This window comes from Tinamus guttatus, unplaced genomic scaffold (assembly GCF_059628265.1).
Source record: "Tinamus guttatus ecotype Peru unplaced genomic scaffold, ASM5962826v1 Tinamus_guttatus_pri_ptg000059l, whole genome shotgun sequence".
Classification (NCBI taxonomy): domain Eukaryota; kingdom Metazoa; phylum Chordata; class Aves; order Tinamiformes; family Tinamidae; genus Tinamus; species Tinamus guttatus.
In genome coordinates, this window is record NW_028288593.1 from 750101 (window position 1) to 774919 (window position 24819).

General features: G+C 40.6%; 1 protein-coding gene across 1 annotated transcript in view; it reads right to left on the minus strand.

Moving 5' to 3' along the window:
- The window catches only part of FGF10 (fibroblast growth factor 10), a 59131-nt gene extending 34790 nt beyond the window's left edge, over nt 1-24341 (minus strand). Inside the window, exons 1-3 of the mRNA XM_088540312.1 lie at nt 24182-24341; nt 23993-24067; nt 23335-23896 (exon numbers count right to left, since the gene is read on the minus strand). Coding sequence (XP_088396438.1) covers nt 23335-23668 — 334 coding nt within the window. The 5' untranslated portion in view covers nt 23669-23896; nt 23993-24067; nt 24182-24341. The remainder of the gene's footprint in view (nt 1-23334; nt 23897-23992; nt 24068-24181) is intronic.
- Nucleotides 24342-24819: the final 478 nt, after the last annotated feature.

The window sequence follows — 24819 nt, forward strand, 5'->3', positions numbered from 1 at the left end:
ATGAGAGACAGCAGGCACAAATTGAAATATAGGAAAATCTATTTGAACATTAGGAAGCACTTTGCTGTGAGAGTGACTGAGCATTAGAAGAGGTTACACAGAGAAGTTGTGGAATCTCCTTCCTGTGAGGCATTAAAACCCACATGAACACAGTCCTGGGCAATATGTTCTAGCTGATCCTGCTTGAGCAAGAGTAGATGATCTCCAGGATTCCTTTCAACTCTGACCGTCTTGTGAAATGCATTGTCCTATTAAATTTTGACATACTTATTATTTTTTTAGAAGAGAGTTGAATTGTACCTTCAAATCTTGAAGATATTCCTAGCTATATTTCCAGTCTAGTCTTCTCTTTTTTTGGTATGTTATTTAGAAAGCTGTTGTCTAACCTTGCACAGTCAATATGAATGTAATAATGGTGCAATGGTTTCACTTCTAATATATATGATGAGCAGTTTTTCAGCATGGATGTTCACATCATGTTCCATTTCAAGTTATATCTTACAGTATCCTACATACTCATGGGAGGGGATGAACAAACAAAAACAACAAACTACTCAAATTTCTCAGATTGGACAATGAAAAATTAAGTGTGAGCATCCAGTGAAGGTGTCAAACTAAACAAGGGACAAACGGAGCTTGTTTACCACACTCTTACAAAAACAAACAAACAAAAAATACTACTTATGAAACATATGCCTGGTCATCTTGATAATGGAAAAATAAACAACAATCATAACTCATAAAAGCTGGAGTGTGCAGATTTTGTCCAACTGAAAGCACTTTGGGAAAATGCAAGGAAACCAAGCTGATCCTGCAAACTCTTCCATTGCCATGAGAATTATCAAAGTGACCCTAATAGGGATGTAATATAAATAATGATAACCCTTTAAATTGTACATGCACTGTAATTTACACGATATGGAAAAGGCTGTTCTGGGGACCAAAATCTCATCTGATGCAAGACCACATGTGCATTAATTCCCATGGGTCAACTTGCACCACTGAATACTTTTATTTTTTAACATGCACGATGTGCTAAAAAACCCTTTTCTCAGCACATTACTCTCTTGGCACGAACAACTGAACAACTTTCTCACCTGTGTAAAAGGGGAGATGGCTACACAGATTATCACTAACAGAGATTAATAGCTCCACTTTAGACGGTTCTGTTAGAAAACAAACTCTTTCCAAGTTGTTTTCATAGAAGAGCTAGCCATCAAATAGCAGCTAATTGCTATTTACAGGCATTATTATATCAACAACAGCTTAGCCTGTTTCAGTTAATTTGTAGAATTCAGCTTTCCTTCCACCCACTCTCCCCATGAACAGTATTAAATATAAACTCAGTTTAATAATACTCTGCCAAAATTTTATAATTTCATTAACTGGACTACCTAACACTCTTTTATTACACAATGCACTAGATGATATAAACATAATTTTGGCATATGTGCATTTTAATTCAAAAACAGAGTTGGACAGCACAATACAACATTTGGCAAATGACAATCTTATCTTGGCTTTTGTAGTAATAATGTCTAAACAAAAGTAGACATTTACTGGCAAAAGCAAACAGCAGAACTCATGGCTTTTCCTTTTCACAATTCACAGTATCATGCTGGCATTTGTTATACATTTCTAAGCACATTTTGACATCTAAAAATGTCCCACATCATATCTCAATGTAATGACTGTTTTACATTATATTTTTGTATCTAATCCACTTAAAAATGATGATCCAATTATTTTTGGTACAAAAGAATTCCTTAGAAATTCTAGTAATTAAATCTAGCAACTTGGAGAATTCCTTGAGTGTCCTACGATTTTTTTTTTGCTGTGATCTCATCTAGGGAAATTCAAGACAGCTCCTATGCAAGCAGTGTCCAAGTTGCTTGAAGCTTACGAGCCATATCAAACAGATTTAAAAGATTATTGAGTTGCTGCTCTGAAGAAGCACGAATGAGGTGAGACAGAAGTGAATTGCCACGCTTTAAGCTCACTGGCTGACCTTCGAACCCTTCCTCAACTTGTTCCTCCAAAGCTTAAAGCTGCCTCTTCTTTTTAAGAAAAATGAATAAAGAAAATGGTTTTAGAATGTAAGAAAATGCCTTAAGAAGAGATAGAGTAATAGAAGTGAGCAAGTACTTGCACAGTCATTTCTCTGTCTTATACAAGAGATAACTGATTTCACTGGATTTTGCAGTTTGCATTGAATAAAACAATCTTGAGTGAGATATGATCGTACTAAGAATTTTTTTTGTCTGAAAAGTTCACATATCTGTTTTTAAACTGATAGGCTAAAGTGATTTTATTCAAAGTTAACAATGTTGTACCAGTGTGTTCTCACTGCACTTTTTTAATACACTTGTTTCATCAGTTTTAGTATTTTCTTTATACAAGTTAGTTTCTAGGTTGATGTGAATTTTTCATGGAACAACAGAGAACAAGAAATTGTTGAACTAGCAAAATGTGATCACAGAACCTCAAAAACTGTTGATAAGAACAGGATGTGCTGGTGTTCTACCAATATTAATTCAAACTATTAAAAAGAAAAAAAAAAGATTAGGCACTTCAGATAACAACAAAAAGCGACTGGAAAACCACATAGATATAGATGCTAAATATTTTGAGGATATGTAGGAATCTTCTAGTACATATGAAAGAAATACCGTGCACAATACGTGGAGGTGACCAACAAACTTGAACGCAAAACTGACTCATCTGAAGTAGAGTCATGTGTGAGAGCTTCAAAATCCAAGCACACAGAGCAGGAGATGGGCAACTGCAATTCTGCTTTGCTAATGATAGTTTCTGCTAGAATGTTCACACAGTGTACTAGGAGCGGCAACTGATATGGATAGTACTGGAAACTTTCAGGTTTCTCACCTGTGTAAAAGGGGAGATGGCTTTGTAGCCTCTTAGTACAGTTTCACCTATAATCCACAGTTCCCTATCAGAGAAGAGCAAAAAGCTTGTTCAGGCCCAATTGCAACATTTCACAGAGACGTCATTGATTAAAGCCAGACATGCAGACAGTAAAAGAAAAGGAAAACAGAAAACAACAACAAAAAAAGTCATGTGGTGCCCATTATCCCCATATATCAGCTGCAATGGTCCACACTTCTATGACATCCTGAAGCATCAAGGGAGTTCTAAGAATAGCTTTGGTTGATATATCTATCTATGAATGTCAGGAACAAGTGAAATTATACCTAATGGCTTCAGGAAGCACTGTATTGAAAAGATCTGTCACGATATGAAAAAAACAAACAAACAAACCACCAACACATCCTCCTCAACACAGAAACAAGAGATCAGTACAGATTATATCAAATGCAAATACATAGAAACATGAAGTACATTATTTCCTAAAGAGGTGTTTTTAATACAAATATGTGTGTACCATAGAAAACAGACTACTATGAAATAAAGCCCTGGTTCCTCAGCTTGTGCAGTATTCAGAAAAAAAAAATGCCAGCTGTTTTTCTACTCCTGAAAAAAGGTGAGAGGAGACACTGCTTTGTGAACAAGCCTATTCCCTGAAGCACATTAGTCTTAAATTAGTGGCAGCAACAGGGGATGAAGCTAAGGAAGTGAAGGTGCAGCTCTGTCCATTTCCTTCTACATATAATGACAAGCATCTATGCCCATTTCTACATGGAAAGCAACACTTCTGTGTGAGCATTAAGCCATTACTTGTATTCCTCCTAATTCTCCGGGATCTCTATTCAATCATAATCTGTTACAGATGATAATCTTAAGGATGGAAGCTACCACAGGACAGGTTTGAACTGCCTGTTCCTGCAGCTGTATGGACATGAGCATAGCGAACCTCTAAAGGTAATTCGGACATTTCACACGCTGCTTGCCTGGACCAGAGCCCTGCAGACAGGCCTGTGGGAAATAGCATTTTCATCCTCTGTGTTCAACATAAGGTCAGTGAAAAAGCTGATTATCTGGCAAAGAATGCCATCACTCTCTTCTGAGCATTCATATTCTTACTCTCTAAAGCCTTTCCTGTTTAGAAATTAGTAACTGTATATAGAATTTGCATGGGGAGCTTTCTGACCAAACATTATTTCATCCAAAAATATCACAATATTCTTTTTTTTTCTGTAGAAAATCAAACTTTCAATTTCACATCTAGAAATTATAACAACATAATTATTACTCTAAAAGAAAAATAGATACAAAAATGAAATGAATGAAAAGAAATATGAAAAGAAAGATAGAAATATTTTATTTCTTATTTAAGTTATTACAGTAAAAAGATATTTAAATACTGGCAGTTTTCATTACATATTTCTAAATGATTTTGACAAAACACCATGTTTAATCTAAAGCCAAATTATTTTGGAATATAATTTTGTAAAAAAAGTTTTAATATTCCATATTCACTCAAAATGGAAAATGCAGGAAAAATGCTAAAAACTGCCATAAACCAATATACTAATTTCAAAATTAGGGAGAAGCCTCAGATGCCACATCAATGAGAATAGTAACTTATGCAATAAATTCTTTCAGTTCACCTTTTCTGTATCAACTGTCTTCTGACCATCACTCTTCAGCAAGTACTACCATTTCAGCCCTCTGAGCTGTTAAATATACTGTAAACAAGTACCATTTCCATAGACCACATATCCTCTAATTACTGGGAAGCCTTTGCCAAGTGACAGATGTAGGGCTGGTTTGCAGGATTTGTTGGTTTTGGCAATCTTACAATTCTCCTTATGAGGCATTTCCTCTAGAGGTGGGAAATTATTATTGTCCGTACTGAGCATCGAGGGCAGACTCTCACCTGAAACACTGTGTACAATTCTGGTTACATATGTTTGAGACTAGCTGTACAGAAGTGCTCTAGAAAGACAGGAGATTAAGGCATTATCTTACAAGAGAAGATCATGCCTACACAGAACCACCCAGAGCTGGAAAATCCTGAGAAAATATTTTAAAATAAATGGCCCCAGGAAAGACAAAAGCTTGAGTTTGGAAAACAAGATAGCTATGTTTACTGGGTGCTGCACTCAAATGAACACTCTCCAACAAAATGTCCAGTTCAGAGGCCTGTGAACAGCATTGCTTCCTGGCCAGAGGCAGCAGGAAACTGGTGAGGCTAGGTCTCAGCACACTCTTCTCTCTTCAGCAATGAACTTGCATATTAATCTTAGTAGAGGGAAAAATAGGGATATTACTGCTTCCCATGTGGGAATTGTGGGGGGGAATGAATGGTGGGACAGTGAAAGATACCATTAGCATGAGAACAGGAGGAGTATACTGGATGTTCATGTGTGTTGACCAAAAATTAGGAGTGCTTGTAGCCTTTAGCAGTGAGATTCTGGAGAAGCCCTGAGCTTAGGAGTAATATGAGCAGGACCTTCTTTGTATTACTGAACATGATACATTTCTGAACAAATCTCTAAGATTCTAGACTTGTGGTAACAAGGCTAGAGTAAGATATGCAGGAAGTTTCCTTCTGTGCCTTAAACATATTTTTAATCCATGGAAATGCTCTACCTAATGAATGCCTGTGGCTATACAGTGCACACAGCAGGATCCTCAGTCACTGCGGGGCATGCAGCAGTACTGGCTGCCTCCTGATCCTGGATGCATGGTCTCTGTCATCTTTAAAGTGATCCAGAAAAGTTGATGTGAAAAAAAAGCTTTTATTTTATTTTTTGTACCATAAATTAATTGGTTACATGTTATATGGCTTTGCAAGACTTCCCTCTTCTAGGCAAGGGTCACAAGATTCCTTGCCTAGCTAAAACTCTGGACATTTGTAGGTAGGAGAGGCCATCCAGAAGGCACCTATGAATGAAGGACCAATCTAGAGTTGATAGCATGTGCAGACTGTTGTTTCATAGAAACTGCTGCAGCTATCCAGTAGGAGGTTCCAGTATTAAGGGTTTAGCTTTGAAGTTTATACAGATTAAGAAAAGAGAGGGTTCTGAGGTAGTTGGAGGGCACAAAAGACGAGGAGCTTATTGTGTGAATTCAGAGTGCTCCTGCCTCCCCACCAGTCATTCTGAAGTTTTCAGTACAAAGAATTCTTTTTTAATTTCCTTTTCCTCTTTATCCCAGGACTGACCTTTCCCTTTGGCTACTTCAGCTGTTTGTTAAGCTGACATCTGCAACCTTTTCCATGATTGGCACAACCCATAAAATCAACTGCTATTTTCTACTGGACCAGGTTCTAAGGTGGTATTATTGCTTTTATAAGGTGCTGAAATGATATTCTTGATAGAAATTGAAATCACAGTGTGAAAAAACTGGCTACTTTATATTGCCAATTTGAAAGAAATGAGGAATGCATAACCAAGATCCCAGACTGCTGCACTTATGTATAGGGCCAAAACGGCATTCTCTCTTTTCAAAGAGTCTGTAATCTGGTGATTTTATATCAAACAGCATTCCTCTTAGCAGAGTTACTCTTTTTTCTTCTTTGGCATCCTGAATCCTACTATGAATTGCAATTAAGGAAGAAAAATATTCTATAATACACATTATATGACTTCACATCCTACAGGGCAATACCAGTCAAGGGCAGTACCAGATTATTTTAGAGAATGGAATGATTAGATTTGAAATTTTTTTCCTACCTAGACCGTAGATATGGTCTGGTAGCAATATCCCTAAAAACTTTTATGTCTGGATTACTAAGAAATCCAGAAATTCAAACATCACTGATTTCAGCAGGAATGAAGACATCAAAGGATGCTGCCTGTGCTGGCAGAAAAACCTCCTGTCTCCAGATGCTCACCACTGTCCCCAGATGGAGCTAAGCTGCTTTCCAAACACTTCTGTGTGCACTTGCTTTAGACAAAATCAGCCAGGATGGTTGAAAAATCACCTTTAGGCCAGTAAAGCTAAACTGGCTTCTGAAGCCAGTTATGGAAGGCTCGTATGAACTGCTGAGAACTGCTATAATCTCAAGCAGAGCAGCTAAAAACTTCCTGGAGGAGCTCTCTTCCTCCAGTACACCTGCTTCTATTAGAGGCTGTCCACAGCCTTAGATTTCTAGGTGTTTTTGTAAATAACTACTTGACTTAGTGGTTGGTGTCATTACCACAACTTTGTTTTTTTTCAGCAACAGGAAGTCTTACATAGCAACAGGCACGATGGACTCTAAAGGGATCCATCTTTCTCAAAGGTGGAGGAGACATGCGACATGAGCTAGTAGGGCTCACTGAGAGGCCTTTAAACTAGATTCGAGGCAGGGAGTATCATCAGGGAAGCAGGTTATGGGGTAGGCAATGGCCTGTCATGCCACTCACAACCGCCTAATTCCATAGCCTGTGTAGGCCACCCTAAGCCTGAAGCCCCATTTAGATGGGAAAATAAGAGAACTCCTGAAGGCCCACATGGTCAAATTCCAGCTGCCCCAGCTAGAAAGAGAGGCACATTGGGTGCCCTCAAACTCAAATGCCTCTATGTAAAGCCACACAGCATAAACAAGGGAAACTGGAGATGTGTGTGTGATTGCAGGGCCATGATCTTTATGCAATTACTGAGACATGGTGGAAGAGCTCTCATGACTGGAACATGGCCATGGATGGCTTTAGGCTTTTCAGGAAGGAGAAGCCAAGAAGACAAGGTGGAGGAGTTTCTCTTTATGTGAGAGAGAAACTGGAATGTAGGGAGCTCAGCACAGGGGAGGATGAAGCGCGGTTGAAGCCTGTGGGTGAGGATTGAAGGGCAGGCCAACAGGGGCGACACTGTCGTCGGAGTTTACTACAGGCCTCCTGAACAGGGAGAGGAAGTGGATGAGGCCTTCTACAGGCAGCTGCAAGAAGCCTCATGATCCTGGTCCTGGTCTTTATGGGGGACCTCAGCCACTCTGATGTCTGCTGGGGTAATCACACAGCTAGGAACAGACAGTCCAGGAGGCTCCTGCAGAACATTGCAGATAACTTCTTGATGCAGTGGTTGATGAGCCCACAAGGGGAGAAGCACTGCTAGACCTGATACTAACAGAGATGGTCTAGTGGGAAATGTGAAGGTTGGGGGTAGTCTTGGCTGCAGTGACCACGAGGTTGGAATTCACGATCCCGCGAGAAGGAACCTGGAAAATAATTGGATTGCAACCCTGGACTTCAAGAAAGCTAACTTTGACCTCTTCAGGAAGCTCCTTGGAGGAATCCCATGGGCAAGGAGGGATCCAGGAAGGGGGAAGGGGGGTGTAGGAGAGTTGGCTAATATCCAAGCAGCACTCTCACCAAGGTCAGGATTGGTGCATTCCTATAAGAAAGAAGTCAAGCAAGGGGGGACAGGAGATCTGTGTGGATGGGCAAGGAGCTGTTGGGTAAATTTAATGAGAAAAAGAGCATGACATAAATGTGGAAGAAGGGCCAGGCCACATGGGAAGAATATAGGAACATTGTCAGAGAATGCAGGGATGCAACAAGGAAGGCCAAGGCCCATTTGGAATTACAGTCAGTGAGAGATGTCTGGGACAAGAGGAAGGGCTTCTGTAAGTACTGGTCCCGGTGCTCTTCAACTTGTTCATCAATGTTCATCAATGACTTGGACGAGGGCACAGAGTGCACCCTCAGCAAGTTTGCAGATGACACCAAACTGGGAGGAGTGGCCGACACTCCCGAGGGCTGTGCCGCCATTCAGAGAGACCTAGACAGGATGGAGAGTAAGGTTCAACAAGAACAAGTGCAGGGTCCTGAACCTGGTGGGGAATAACCTCAGGCATCAGATCAGGGGTTGACCTGCTGGAAAGCAGCTCCTGGTTGTCCTGGGAGTCCTGGTTGACAACAGGTTAACCATGAGTCAGCAATGTGCCCTTGTGGCCAAGAAGGTCAATGGGATCCTGGCCTGCATCAGGAGGAGCGTTGCCAGCAGGTCGAGGGAGGGGATCCTCCCTCTCTACTCAGCCTCTGGTGAGGCCGCACTTGGAGTATTGGGTGCAGTTCTGGGCTCCCCAGTACAAGAAGGACATTGAGCTTCTAGAGAGGGTCCAGCGTAGATGATTAAGGGACTGGAGCATCTATCATATGAAGAAAGACTAAGCGAGTTGGGCCTGTTTAGTATGGAGAAGAGAAGGCTGAGACCAGATCTGATCAACATGTTGAAGTACCTGAGGAGTGATTGTAGGGAGGATGGGGCCAGGCTCTTCTCTGTGCTGGCCAGTGACAGGACAAGGGGTAGGGGGTGCAAGTTGAAACACAGGAAGTTCCACCTCCATATGACGAAGAACTTCTTTACTGTGAGGGTGACAGAGCCCTGGAGCAGGCTGCCTAGAGAGGTGGTGGAGTCTCCTTCCGTGGAGATGATTGAAACCTGCGTGGATGCCACCCTGTGCCGCATGTTATAGGTGACCCTGCTGGAGCAGGGAGGTTGGACTAGATGATCTCTAGAGGTTCCTACCAACCTTAACCATCCTGTGATTCTGTGACTCCCATGATCTCAGTAGTCTCTCCAATTTTGTTTTCGATTTCAGGTCTGTTTCTCCCGACTTTCTCTGGGCAACCATCTTTTCTTCCCAAGTGAGTACCTTTTCATAGAATCATAGAAACACAGAATGCTTAAGGTTGGAAGGGACCTCTAGAGGTCATCTAGTTCAACCCCCCTGCACACGCAGGGTCACCTAGAGCACGTGGCACAGGACTGTTAAGAAATTTTTCCTTAAGTTTCTGTGGAGCTTTTGGTGCTTCAGTTTGTGGCCACTACCTCTAGTTCTGTCAGTGGCCACCAGTGAAGAGAGGCCAACGCCATCCTCTTCACTGCCTCCCTACTTATAGACACTGATCAGGTCCCCTCTCAGCCTGCCCTTCTCCTTCTACTTCTGTCTTTCATACATTTGTCATTTAGACGGAATAGTCTATTACCTGTTTTCAATAACTTCTGTTATTTTTTTCTTCTACATTCTGCATCTTTAACTTGCAGTAAAGTTCTATTTGACGTGTCATACACATATGGCTATGTAGGAGACATACTCTGCTGTATAAACTAAGCAGAATAACATGTTGCACTTCAGTTCTCATTTCTGCTAAAATCATAAATGTAATTGGTATACTATGAACAAAAAATAGGGAATGGAGAAGACTTAACAAGGGTTTATTTTGCATAGTTTTACCATATATATATTATTTTTTCTGTAACTATGGAGCTTTTTACTGCTACTTGTCAAAAGTAAACATTCAGTTATTGATCTAAGTACAGAAGTATCGCTATGGTAAAAGAGTCTATTGGCCTAACACAGGACTTTGTGGTACTCTCTTGCTATAAAGACCTCTCATCCAGTTTAAAAGGTCACTTTACCATATCAGTTATTTTTGTTTAGAGGTATTTTAACTTTTTCCTCCTAATGGAAGCCAATTAGAATAATGAGGGCAAGAGGTTAGACATACATCTGGTCTCGCTGTTTACCATAGAGGTTTATCTTTTGCATGTTGCTGACAATAATTTGGAATGGGGGCCCAGCGGAAGAGAAAAACACTTCCTCACCCTAACACTTGCATTTTTTTTTTTATGAAAATGGCAACCTCCATTTTTCATTTGACATATGAAATAGCTCAGCCATAAAGACCTGTGTTTTTCAGCTTTGTGTTTAATTGTTGGAACCAAGAAAAAGAGGTGAAGAAAGAAGACAGATCTAACTTGGGCTGACACTGTTTAAAAACTAGGCTATGGCAGGCATGGCTCTCATTATATTTAAGTGAATTAGTCTGTTTCCTTTAAAAAAGGGAGGAGGAAAAAAAAGGAGAGATTAACAAGCCACCAAGGACTTGCTGTAAGAATTTGACACTTTTAGTGGCTTGTGACATACAACTTGTGAGTATCAGCTCTGCTTCAAAATCAGAAAACAAATCTACCATTTGGATGAGGAATGAAAAAAAAACCACCTCCACCTCCGCTGCTACAAGGTCATGCTAAGTAGAATTCATAATAAAGCTATTTATTGGAATAGAAGAATGAGATAAATTCTTTAACTAACTAGACTTTGGGATTTTTACTAGATATCCAGAAGTTTCTGCAACATTTGTCATCCTTTACTGGGTGGAGAAAAGCATAAGCTGTGGTGCTGTGGTTCTTTTTAAGGCATGGGTCAAATGGGCTCATTTCAACTTATTCTCTGGACGGTTGATATCACAAGAGGTTTTATATCATACGCTTTATAGAGAAAACCCTCAGAGAGGTGCTTACAGCAATAACTACACAACTGAAAATACAAGCTTGTTTAGCAATTACTAGGACTTTTACAGATTCTTGGGAAAATTTCATCATGTAGGATGAACACTGGCTGCATAGTCCTGCTAGCTCTTCATGCATTAATAGTATATTTCAGTGAGTGTGCCACAAGGGTTCTCTATGCAGAACTTAAATAGTTTGGGACACAACATATATTTATAAACAAAGAGGCTACACATAGCTAGATACATTCAGCTGACTGATTACGGTGAAAGGCAGAAAGCATGATCCGATTGGTGGGCTTGCCATGAAATGTTTCCTATAGCGATTAGATGCCATGCACTGGGGGAGAGAAAGAATCTGAAACTGTACAAAATGTTTAGTGGAAAAGCTAACACACAAATATAAATCAAATAACAAAAATATGTTCCCATTCCCATTATGCACTTAATGAAAAGTGTCTGGCACTCTCAGCAGTAACATCCTGTATTAACCATGAGGTAACAAAAAGTAGTGAGATGTTCTTATGTACTAGTTTCCTACTAATTTTTAGAAGACATCTTCTGAATCTGCACTGGTGTGTGAGCGCAGGTATTTGTACACTTACATCTGTGGCTCCCCTTTTTAAGGGCTTTAGATTGTCATTAAGGTTTGGAGGTCTTTGGAAAAGAGAGCTAAGCTAACACTTCTTCCATCAACAAAGGTTTTTTTTCTGGTTGTTGTTGCATTATTGAATTAAATAATTCAGAGAGTCATAAGGATTTTGCTGAATATAAACACCATGGGGTTATTTATTTATTTGTTTCATTTAGGGCACAGGAATTATTGCAATTCAATCTGCCTGAAAGGCTGGATCAGGCTTTGTTATGCCAATAGTATAACTGAAAGCCAAAATGTTGCATCTTGCTAACCCTTATGGTCTATTGTGTACATTTATAAAATCAGCAAAACCAAAAGGGGAAGACACATAGACACATAGAGATTACTATAGATATTTTACAATAGTGCTTGTCTCCAAATCCTCATCTTTGCAAAATGTTTCCTGTTTCATAAGCAGAATCAGCTGCAAGCAGCGTCCACAAATACATGTGTGGCAGAACTGAAGGAATAAAGCAAGCATGGTGAATTTTGAGAAAATCTGGATAATGCTTTGAGGAATTATTTGGTGTGTGGTCTGAGGCAAGAAGCCGCAGAGAGGCGGAAGTTAATCTTATGTACTCCCCAGCTGCAGATATGTCTTTTTCAGAGCAGACTGCAGCAGGAGACACAGAAGAAATGACCAAGAGACCAGATTAATACCACATGAGCCAAGTGTCAGCCTCATTATATGTGTTTTCACTAAAGTTGAAAAGACTTTAACTTGGATGGCTGTCATTTCAAAGAGAAGTTGTGACATGTAAAAGTAACTGCAATAAATTAAATGGAAAGAATAATGCCTGTGACACCAAAGGGGAAGTACCAAGAATGAAAAAAATAGTAGGAAAAGGAATAAAAAAACAAATAATTCCAGTAGCTTAACTACAACACATACACAGCATTTCAGGAAAGCAAAGGCTGTCCAAAAAATGTTTAAGAGTACCAAATACTTAACATTAGGCAGAAATCATGTTCAAATTCCTATAAATGAAAGGCATAAAGGTTAAAAGAGAGAGAAAGGTCATCTACATTTTAACTGTTTTAATAATAACCATGGAAATGATACAGCTCCTTGACATAAAATATCCTAATGCCTTTTAAGTTAAACCAAGTTGGACATCTCTCATTTTTATTATGGTCTTATAGCACAACCAGATCTAGAGTTCAGTTTGACAGTGAGACCGAGCCAATTTACCCCTACACCTACAGTGCATGGTCAGGAGGTACTTCCTGCATTATACTAAACAACACATTTGTTGAATAATTGTGATCGTATGCTTACAAGGGAAGCTGTAGAATATCTGTTCCTGTAGAACCATAAGTTTTTGCTAGTTAAAGGACAAACACCCAAGTCTGTCAGAGTTAAGACAGAGCTAACCTCCATCCATCCCTCCCATAAAGAGGACAAAACTGCCCTTGCTATCCCTTATATCTAAGCCTTACTGTAAAGAGCAAATGATTACCTTCCTGGTGGGCTTTTTTTCTGGCACTCATCACAACATTATGGCATGTTTCACAAATAATTTGTTTTCATAACACTCTTGATAATATAGGAAGTATGGCTATGCTGATTTTATATACAACAAGGGGCTAAAGAGAGATTGAAGTCAAATACATTTATAAATTTTGAGGTATAGTGGATAACAAACATATATAGGACCTGATATTTCACAGTACCTAATACTTAATGGCACTTCATGTACTCAGAGTTTAGTTCCTCTAGACAATCCTCGTACCAAATTGTTCAGTCTTTTCCCTCTCCCTTGGAAGCAGGCAGATTCTTCTGCTGTGTTGCTATAGCATCAGCAGGAGAATGTTCCCCCATCCTTCTATGCCTGGGTATCTTCTTCACAGCTTTATTTCTACATGTTCCCAGGTTATTCATTATTCTAGCTCTTATGCATTTCGGCTTGTTTCGATTAAAAAAAAAAAAAGTCTTTATAGGTCTTTAAAAAGTTTAATTAAGAAATATTTCTACAAAAATGCAGGTGTTGGACCTTTTCGTTCTCAATGCATTTAGCTGCAAACTTAAAAGACCAGCTGTTCTGTAGGGTATATGTCTAGCTGACAAGCATTTCCTTAACAAAGCACTAGAGTAAGGTATTTAACACATAATTTAAAAATGTTTTTAATGACTGCAGTACGTTCAGTTCTGGTAGTTGCCTGTTACACAATTATCAACCTCAAAGCAAATGACAGTCACTGCTCTTCATTGGTTTATGCCATTTTGGAGAAGCAAGTACTGAAGAAGCACCACAAATTAATATACAGCTGTTATACCAGAGGATGTACATGATTGGGTTCCAATTCTCACTCCTTTGAACACTCGGGGCACAAGAAGCTGAGAGAGAAGTCCCTCTTCACATAATGCTCAGAGCAGAGATTTTTGTTTCTCCCCCTAACCCTGTTCTGCAGTATTTCTGCAGTGTGTTGGCGGGAGGAAGCATTATCGCTGCCAGGATAGATTGCCAGTCTGCATGACCTCAGCATCACCCTCCATCTTCCTTGCCCTGGGAAGAGGGCCACCAACAAAGCAAAACAGGAGGAAACAGTAAAACTGCTTGAATTGAACACGTTTCTGAAATGCAGAAAGAGCATAATTTGCACCTCCTACTACTAACTTCAGTAGATCTGGGTTTGTCTTCTTAAGTGTTTTAAACCATGCATCGCCCTTAGAGTTATTGCTTATGTGGGATCATGACTGTGGAAGCAGAGGTGATGCTCCTCTGTGAATCAATCTAAGAGAGAGACTTGAACATAAAGTATTACTGTTTGCAATATGTGTGCTTCCAAAATATATGCTTTCACATGGCATCTTTACCTATAAGCAAAAGAAGAGCTGAAGCAATTTATCATTACAGTCCATGTCTTGTATGTTACTCATTGCCATTGGTGAGAACCCATGAAAACTGGTAGTTTAAGGAGCTTGCAATGGTTTTCACGCCTGGTTGCACCTCAGACATCCATTGAAACCCAGCTCATTCTAACTTTGTGCTAAAATTTACTATTTTATGGCTAGGGCTTAGTTGTACTTTGGCCCAGCCCCTGGCCGATTAGTTTGTCATTGACCCAGATTCTCCAGTAAGGTAGCACCAAAGCCACACATGCATCTTTTGAGTAAGGAGGCTACCTTCTCAGTATATGAACTTGAAACATACGACCTTGAAGCAGAGAACCAACAAGTGGCCATAGCTTAGCTTAGCTCTGCTTCTTCTTCTCATAGTGCTGTCAGTTTTCAGTGCTGGGTTATCTGTGAATAGACAATAGAATTAATTTCTGTATTGTAATTATAGGCATTAGCATTCATACAAAAGAAAGGTGTCCTGCCATCGGGACATGAGCCACATGCATTGTTCTGTTTTGCCTAAGAGGAGAAAAATGCGGTGAAAATAGATGAGGATGAACTTCAGCGGAAGATTTTTTTCATACTTTTCCCACTTCCAAAAGACAGGTGCCACCAGTACTACAAAACAGATGAGAGAGATACTTCCTCAAACATCTTTTTTTTTGTTGTTGTTGCTGTTGTTGTTTGTTGCCTGTAACATATTTAATGAATGTAGTGAAAAATAGAAAATTAAAAAAATTACTCTTTAACACAGATTTGCTTGTGGCTGCTTACATAGCTTATTACATCCAGAGGAAAGTGCACCCACTTTTCACTTTGCAAGTAGTCAGCACCAACTTTGACACGAGCAATAAGGCATGGTATTAAGCCTCTTGGAGAGCAAGATAAATTGGAGAACCCCAAAGCATGGACCAAGAACTACCTATAGAGCAGGTAAAATGACGGTAGAACAAAGTTGGGGTGGGGGAACACAGATGACTTTGTGCCCCAACAGCAATTACATACTCCTGGGCAAAACTCAAAGTACCTTAACGAATCTATGGCTCCACAGGTTCAGGCTGCGATCAAGCTGAGGTTGCAGTTGGATAAATTCAACATCACTAACAGTTCAATGCTGCCAAAAGGGTAGGCCGTGCTCCCCCTCTCACTACTTCTCTCCCACTTCTGACACATGCTGTCCCTATTTCTTTCTTGTCGTGCTTTCTAGTGTTGCTCTGGCACTCATCACATTTCCCAGACCATTCCTCTAATGTGGGCATGGTATCATTCATTTATTCCCAAGCCCTTCGTTACAATTAAGTAACATCCTGAATACTTCCAAAACACTTCAGCTGCCTTTTCCCAACTCCCACATACGCAGACTACAGCTGCACAGATGTGCAGTGGGAACCTAAAAGCAAGCTTCTATTTCCTTTATTGCTGAGCAATCTTTTGAACCTCTGATATCAGTAGCAGAAGGAGGAAGAGCAACTGGACTCCTCAGGCCCCCCATTTTCACCTCTGTTCCCTGTGTAGGAGGAGTCAGGAACTACAAAACCCAACCATGTCTATTATCTTTCACATATGTTTTTCACCATTAAAGAAGTAGGCATCATATTGCTCTACTAAATCAAGGTTTATGAAAGATCTGATCTTTGTTTTTATGTAAGATTCATGAGCGTTTGTATTTCTAGTATCTGTAGCCTTTTCCTCTCTTGCACAACATCAGAAACTGTGTAAGGGGGAGGGAGAAAAGGAATGAGACTTTTTGCTCTAAGTTTCAACATTTCCTTTTTTCTTAAAAAGTCAGCCCCAATGTGTGTGAAAATTCCTCTTTAACTGTAGAAGATATACACTACTGACAGATTATTTAGAGGTAAATGTGAAAGGGGACAGGATAATAATTCTTTAGGCTGACTATAAAATAGGAGAATGCTTTACAGCTGACACTGTGAGTATATCAACCCAGTAATTGGATGCACGTGTTAGTAGCAGTAAAAAGGCACTGTCCAGTTGTCCACCTTACACGGGAATCTACTTTGAGTGTACTCTGTGATTTACAGTTGCAATTAGAACTGAATGTTCAAAGAAAGAACACAAGTAACCTAATTTAAAAGCAAAGAGTGCCTTGAACGCCATTATTTAGCGTGTGACCTGGCTCACTTGCAACCAGTTCTTTTCCCCGCAGCTTCCATTTGTTGCACTGTACTCATGAAGTAGCGCAATCAGCTTTAATAATCCATTCAACTAATGAATTCAGTTTTAATATCCATCCAATGATTAAAGAGCAAGTCACTGCCTCTTCAGCCCTCCCCTTGCAGATTTTGATTTTCTTCATAAACACAGAGAGCTTTCCCAGGCTGACTTTTTCAAACCATCATGTAACAGTGTTTCCTGTCTCATTTTTACTATGTTGTAACTAACAGAGATGTTTTACAAGAAGTTGGCACTCGCAACGAAAGTGATTAATACTGTTAATAAAGGATCTTTCCAAAGAACAGAACTAATGGTTCTAAGTACCATAAACTAAGTTTTTGTGTTCAAAGCAGCTGAGCAATTAAAGGCTGTAAGATATTAAAATAAGTGCAAAAGAAGGAAAATCTTTTTGCTAAGTAGTGCAATTGCACTAGTGCTACTAGTACAAATACCAATCAAGAAACGTTCACATGCTCATGTTACTAAGCACATCTTCCATTTTTGATGTTTAGTTTTCTTAGTCTGAATCAAGCAAAGCTTACTTTTCCATGCAGTCTTATCAAGTTGATACTGATCATTAATGCTGATAAGTGTTGGAACTATTTCTTTGTAGTTGTCCTGTTTAAAGTGGCAAAGGGATCACTAGAAGATAAAACCTAGAATATTAGGATAAAGTATTTCAGTGTCTGATGGTAGCTGTAAGGAATTACCACCAGTGCTCACTATATGCAAATGCAGCAAGTATTCAGTATGTGCAAATTGGAATTTCAACTCCATGCTATTTTGGGGAGAAAAAGACTGCAATAGCTTGATTCACAAAGCTCTTTAGAAAACTAAGAAAAAAAAAACTAACAAAAAGAGTTCCTAAACAGAGCATTATAACAAATGCCACGTTGACTAAATTGTTTCTCTGTTTTGTTGACACTATTTCTATCATCCCAAGAGTTAAGCTTATGAATAAAAATACAGTATTGTTTACAAGGATGTTTTTCCTATTAAGAACCCTCCTTGTGTGGTTGTATTATTTACACAGACAAAAAGTCAGGAATCCTCCGTGCGAGGGGCTGTAGTACTATTCATACAGGTGCCTGCTGCTTCTAGCTTGAGACACAAAAATTAACAAGATTTGCACACAGAAGGGCTTTTCCTCTTCTAAAATGAAAGGCTCCCTTGAAGAAATGAGAACTCGCCTATTGCAGAATCTGATCTAACTCCCATTTGAAGGGAAAAGGCCCCTATTCACACACAGCTCAGACATCTGAAAGTCATCTTAAAATGCCTTATTTCAAAACAGAGGATCTTATCCTACCACTGAATGCATCCAATATGTTTTAAAACTGTAAGTACATTCTGCAGCGCTCACTCCACTAACACCAGGTTCAGCAGCACTTTTGACCAAGAAAATACCTGAGTATCATTCTGTTGCAAGAGTGTTCTTGCAGAAGTTCTTCAGAACTTCTTGTTCTTGTTCAGAACTTCTTGTTCTTCAGAAGTTTCAAGAAGAACAAACCTCCAAATGCCCCTAACTTTTTTTTTTTCCTCTCTCCTCTCAAGGGGTTATAAGTTAGGTTCGTGAAGACAAAAGACCTTCTTACAACTGTGTATTTTAAACGATTTATGACAGGGCTACAGTACCAGCACACAGGGTCTACGAGACAGGAATGCAGAAGGGGTAACAGGAGAGTGTCATGTAGACACTAAATAGTACAATTCTTTCCACATTCATAAATCTTATGCCTGAGGTGTGTATTCCTGCTTATAAATTATGTAACTGAGTCCTGAAGGAAAACAAAACAAAGCAAAACAACAACAACAACAAAAATAAGATTCAAAGTGGGAAACCATCTAACCGTCTACATAAGAACATATACACTTCCTATTAAACCTCCAAGATTCAAATAACTTCAGACAATATTATTTCTCATTTTAGTCTTTTTAGTTGGTAACAAAATATAACAGGCTGCTATAGAGAATACAACAATGAACTGTCCAGTATGCTGTCTTCACAAAAATGTGAAAAGTCTCATGTTAATTTACAAACAACAGCTCTTGAAGAGTTGATAACCCCAAACAGCCTATTGAATTAGAGTTCAAGAGCAAGAGATTCTGTTTTACCAAATATGCTAATCTATTTGAAGATGTGTATCTGAAATTAACAGAGCTGTCAAGCATTATGAATTTATTATACCCAAAAACATTGCTTATAGGTACAACGTCAGTCACAGGAAATAACTTCCAAATAGGTGAGAACCTGGATGTGCACACAATTAAATCCACATGCTACTGATATGTTTTGAAGCCTGGGATTTTGTTTGTGTTCAAAAACTGAGTATCAAACTGCATATACTTAATCAGGACACTGCCTTTTAGTGACATTTGCAAATATGCAAAAGTATTTATATATAATGCATATTTGCACACTTAGTAATATATAGTATAGTAATATTTGTTTTTTCTAGCAATTAGAGAAATTACAATCATTTGGTTTATGGAATTTAGACAAGAAATTTTCTTGCTATGATTCATTATGTTGCTAATCTGATCTCACATTCACTAAAGTAAAACCAAGGACTATCAGGGATGGCAGCAGATTCTAAAGCTGTCTATTAAAGATAATTGCATACTCAGGGGAGAAGCATGGAGTAAGTTGAAGCATGTGAAGATTAGCTGATTATTTCATGCTAGCTGCCCCAGTGAACACTCTTATTCTGCACTGATGATGCCTTTGTACTGTTTAGATTAGTCTGTTTTGGGTGTTGGAAAGCCCATTGGTAACCTCGTGGCTGGTGAAGGCCCATCTAGCTTTGCTGGCACACAATGAGCTCGTACAGCTGAGGGTCTGGCCCCTTCTATTCTGCCTCCTATGCGTGGAGGTGACAGCAGACAGTGGCTGTGCCGCCATCTACTGTAGGTTTTGCATAGTACTGAAAGCAGGCCTTGGTCCAAAGCCTCTAAGAATTGTCTCATTAATTCTTCCCGCTAACAGCCAGTCTAATATTGACATAGGCTCTGTAAACATGTACCTAACAGCCTGATCCTGTGATGCCTGCTCAGGCAGAGCTCCTACTAAAGACTGCAGGTTGTTGCTGTTAATCATGCGTTATGTGTTGTATCACCATTTCTCTCCTGTAACTATATTTAAAGTCCATTTACTTCATAGCACTGTTAACGGTTGTCTTGCAATTCAGCTAAAAACGTATGTTGACAGCATAACACTCAAAAATAAGCTCAGGTTGTCATGAACCAGCTTATCATATATCCCGTAGCCCAAACCATACTGCCCATTAAACCCAAAGAGATCCACTGCCTTCAGAAAAGCTTTCTGGGTGCAAGTAGGGTCAGAACCTGCCCACATGAAGTTGTTTCTCCATTTTTACATATGATGAAAGCTCCTCCTGGTCATCTCAAATGTCAAGTTAAAGCTAATGCTTTTGTAATTAATCTTTGGAGGTTTTATGGTTTTGTTTTTCCCCGTGAGCACTTTAGTCACCAGAAAGCAGCACAGCTGTCCTTATTCACATATACAAATGGACCTATCAAGAATGGGGGCAAGCGACTTCACAGCTGTGGTGCTGAGGTACGAGCTAGTATTGAGTTCTTGCATTTCAAGCACAAAACTCTATATGTAAGGGATAATAAAACAAAACCTAAACTGTCTAGCATACATCTAGTGACTGATGCACTCCAGCTCTACTAAATTATGCAAGTTTCCCAGCGCTCTGACAGAGCAGTCAGAAGCCACCTCTGTTCCCATTAGCCTATAGGTAGAGTAAGGCTGGTGTAATAGCTCCATGCTATGAAGTTGGAAAACATCTGCCAAAGTAAACTTTTATTTAGTACACGCCACATAATATTTATAGAGCAAATCTATGAATGCTGTATGAGCCATTTTAAAAGCTAGGGACCAAACTGTGTTTTCTGCATGTTTATTCTGACTTTCTCCAACTGTTCCCCTTACTTGACAGCACTTAACTGGCAGGCAGCCATGAAAGCTGTTGTCTAATTACACAACATATCATAATCTTAGAGCCCTACAGATAAGGTTTTACTGTGGCATAAATGTATTTTAAACATTATCGTATGAGAAAAGAAATTAATCCCTAAATTAGAATATTTCAAGCAAAGTCTTATATGTCAAAAGTCATTATTATTTGTTTAGGAAAGTGTGGTTTTGAAAGAGGAACTTATATTAGAGATTAAATGGTCTTTAATGTTAAACAGGCTACAGTTTAGTGGGCTGGCTGGCTAACTCTTTATGCCTGGCAGAAATTTGTTCAATGTAATTACACATTTTAGAATATCTTAATGATACCACGTAGTTGCATAGAGTCAGTGTAGCGGAGGATTATAACTGCAATCAGATCTGACAGCTAGAAGAGAAGCTATGAAAAGCCAAGACTTTGGGAATCGCTTACAACATTTTGATACAGACACCCTTGAAATTAAGAAGCAGTAACAGTACTTAAATAGTCTCAGCCTATATGCTTTTACAGAAGACACAATTTCACCCCACAAATTATAATGAACATTAAAGAAGAGCATATAATTAGCCTTTCTCCTGCTAGCAAAAACCTGTTTGCATTTTGAAGATGCTAGGCACTGTGTCTGATCTAGTGAGGCAAGTGGAGCTAGCAAGCTGTTTGCTGAGAAGAAAGGGCTCCTTTCTCCGTTGCCCATAAAATTGAGGGCCAGGATATGTATAATAAAGCCACTGGTTTGTATTTATATGAAAAAATACATTCTTTTTCAGTAGATACTCTGCAGATGTGAGAATAACCATGGCATCATCAAGAATGCCGATTTTTCCTGATGCACTGTCTAGAAAACTAGGAGGAATAGTCATATCCTATAGTTACGGGAGTTTTCTGGAGTGCAGACCAACAGACAGGGCCTTGGAGGATGTATATGTGCCGTTTAGCTCTTCATGGCAAGATCCTGTGGGATCTCATGCTTGTTCACAGCTTTACTTACTGAGTTGTTCTGACAGCTATGTGGGGCTGAGGATGAGTAGCTACTTATCTGAATACCCTGTTGTAGGGTTGGCCCCTTATACCCTTTTCTGCAGCAATTTTCTTAATTGAATGGCTGGCTATTTTCAGAGATGCATACAGAGCTTTCAGAATCCACTTTTAGGGGAATCACACTATCCTGCTCTGTAAACAAAAATAATGTAAGAAAGACATACAGTGCAAAGACCTAGTTAAACACAAATTCCTCTAAAGGAAGCCTTCACCATATCTCTGTTTTTCAAGAAACTGGCTTTCTATGAAATTCAGCTGCTTTGACATCTAAAGTCTTTATAAACATTAAGCGCATGATAAAGTATGAAGCTGCAAGGTGGAGCAAGTGAAATAGTGACATATGATACAGCAACCCTCTCCTCCCTGTTTGCAAGTACATATTATGAGTATTTAACAGAAATACAAGGGAATTAAGGGTAATGTTTATCATACAGCATGGCAACCTGCTAAAGCAGTCCATATTTCACACATTAGCTAATAGGAAGGATACTAAACATCTCTAGAATTTAACAACAGGTTTATTCCTAGGTTTATCTGGATTTACAAAAAAAAAAACCAAAAAACCCAAGAACCAAAAGAGCAGTTCACCACCAGGGAAGCAAGTAAGAAAGCCCACTCAGACACTTGCAGAACAGAGCCTGCTTTTCAGCACACTGCTCTAGAGGGAGGCAGTCACTTAAGAGTTACAGTGCAATATATCGTGATTTACTACAGTTATTTCCATTTGAGATTGCACAGGCAAGAAAACCAAATAAAGGCTACATTTTTCGCACTGACAGCCAAAAACATATTACCAGAGACCCGCTATTACAAGAGACCTAATTAGTACTACCAAAAAAAAGCACGAAACTACAGCCATGGAAACAATCTTATGACTTTTATTTTGAAATTATTTCTTTAAAAGAAAAAAAATGACAATGAAATGTGTGTGAGGTCTGTGCGAACCCAGCCCCAGATGTTTAGCATGGGGCGCGCGGTGGTTGAGCGCGCTGCAACCCGAGCGCGCAGCGCGCACGCCCGCCACGAGCACCGCGTTACCGCGGCAGCTAGCGAGGGCGCGCAGCAGCACCGCTGAGCGAGCCGCGCAACCGCCCCACGCAAAAGCAAAGCTATATGTATATGTAAATGTGTGCGTTTTTTTTCTTTTTTCCATAGGGCTCAGGAGGAGGAAGCGCGGAGTTCTTTGGTGGCTCCCTGAGCAGAGCGTGTGCGTGGGGTTGAGCCCATGCATTGTTTTAATAGAGCGTCCTCATCAAGGCGCTTTAATGACAGCAGCTAATTATTTTCAGATCCGGCACACAATGCCCCCCCACGCACACGCTCCGCGCCACATCCTTGCAAACCTTTCTAATTTGCTCCCCTGCCCGCCGGAGAAGCAAACTGTGTTCGGCGGAGCCATTTGCAAAACGGGCGCAGCCGGCGCGATGCGCGGAGGCAGCCGCCTCCGCGCCGGGCTCTGCGCGGCTGCCTGCGCGGCTCGGCGCTGCGCGGTGCCGGGCGGAGCGGAGCGGTACTTACTGAAGGGGCAGTTCTCCTTCTTGGTGCCGCTGACTTTGCCGTTCTTCTCGATCTTGAGAAAGTACTTGTTGTAAGAGTAGAGCTTCCTCTTGCGCACGTCTCCTTGGAGGTGATTGTAGCTCCGCACGTGTCTCCCCGCACTGGAAGGAGAGGAGAAGGACGAGGGGAAGGAGGAGGATGATGAAGAAGAGTTGGTGGCCTCCGGGGACAGCATGTCCTGGCCGAGGTCATGGCAGGTGACAGGCACAGAAGACACCAAGAAGAGCAGCAGCAAGCAGCAACAAGGCAGGTGGGAAAAGGCTGAGGCACCATTTGTCAGTATCCATTTGCACATTGTACTGAAACTCTGGGCGCTGGAAAATGTCTTATCAAAAGAAACATACTGGAAGGGTAAGACCTGGTAAAAGGCAAGTGGAGAGCCGGTGGTTGCTGCTTCTGGTTAGATCCCTCTGAGCTCTGATCTGGCCTGAAGTAAGTGCACCAACATCCATAACTCAGGGGACAAATCGCCTCAGAAGTTGCTGCCTTTTAATCCTGTGAGTCCTCCCTCAGAAAAAAAGAGCTGTTGGGTTTTTTTTGGGGGGGTTGCTGTGGTTAATCCTCTTTCCTTCTGCTCTTCCCCACCCCACCCCCCCCACATACACACACACTCCCCAACCTGGTTTGAGACTTCCCAGTAGTTATTTTGTTCTCTTCCTCACTCCTTTCTTCACCATCTTAGATGCAGAAAGGTCTGAAAAACAGATGACAGCAAAGTGAGCAACAGTAACAACAACAACAATAGCCGGCAGAAAGGGGTGTTGGAGGGGATGTTTCGCACACCCCCTTTGCACACACACGCACTCACACTTTGTGGCTTTGCACCTTCTTCTGATCCCCACCCCCTTGCTTTTTTTGCAAATCCCAAACCAGTTGCACAACTCGTCCTTTCTCACTGACAACCCCAGAGGAGGCAGTTTCTTTGTTTTGCTTTGAATTCTCCAGAACAGTATTAAAAAAAAAAAAAAAAAAAACGGAGAGGGAGAGAGAGAGGAGAAAGAAAGAGAGAGCGCGAGCAGAAAAAAAAATCCCAACTTGTCTCCCCCTCCTTTTCCTCCCTCTCCCTCCCCCTTTGGTTGTAAACAGGTTGGAAGCTGTAGCCTAAATGTCAGCGATTACAAGTCCGAGGTGGGATGTGCCTCTGGTGGTCAGCCCCTATCTGCAGGGGGTCAGGCAGCGGCGGGACACCCGAAACCCCCTTGCAGCTGGATGCCCGCTGCGGAGGGCGCCTCGGGAGCTGCCCCGGCTTCCCCGGGCGGCAGCGGCCGCCCCCGCCTCACCGCTAATTGCTCCTGCAGCGCTGCCACCAGCGGAGCCTCCCGCCTCGCTAATCGCCCCGTCTCCCTCCCCTCTAGGGAGGCCACCCCCAAAAGAAAAAAAAAAATCTTGTTTTCTAGCTTGGGTTTTTATTTTATTTATTTTTTGGTAGGGAAGTGCTGGATAGAG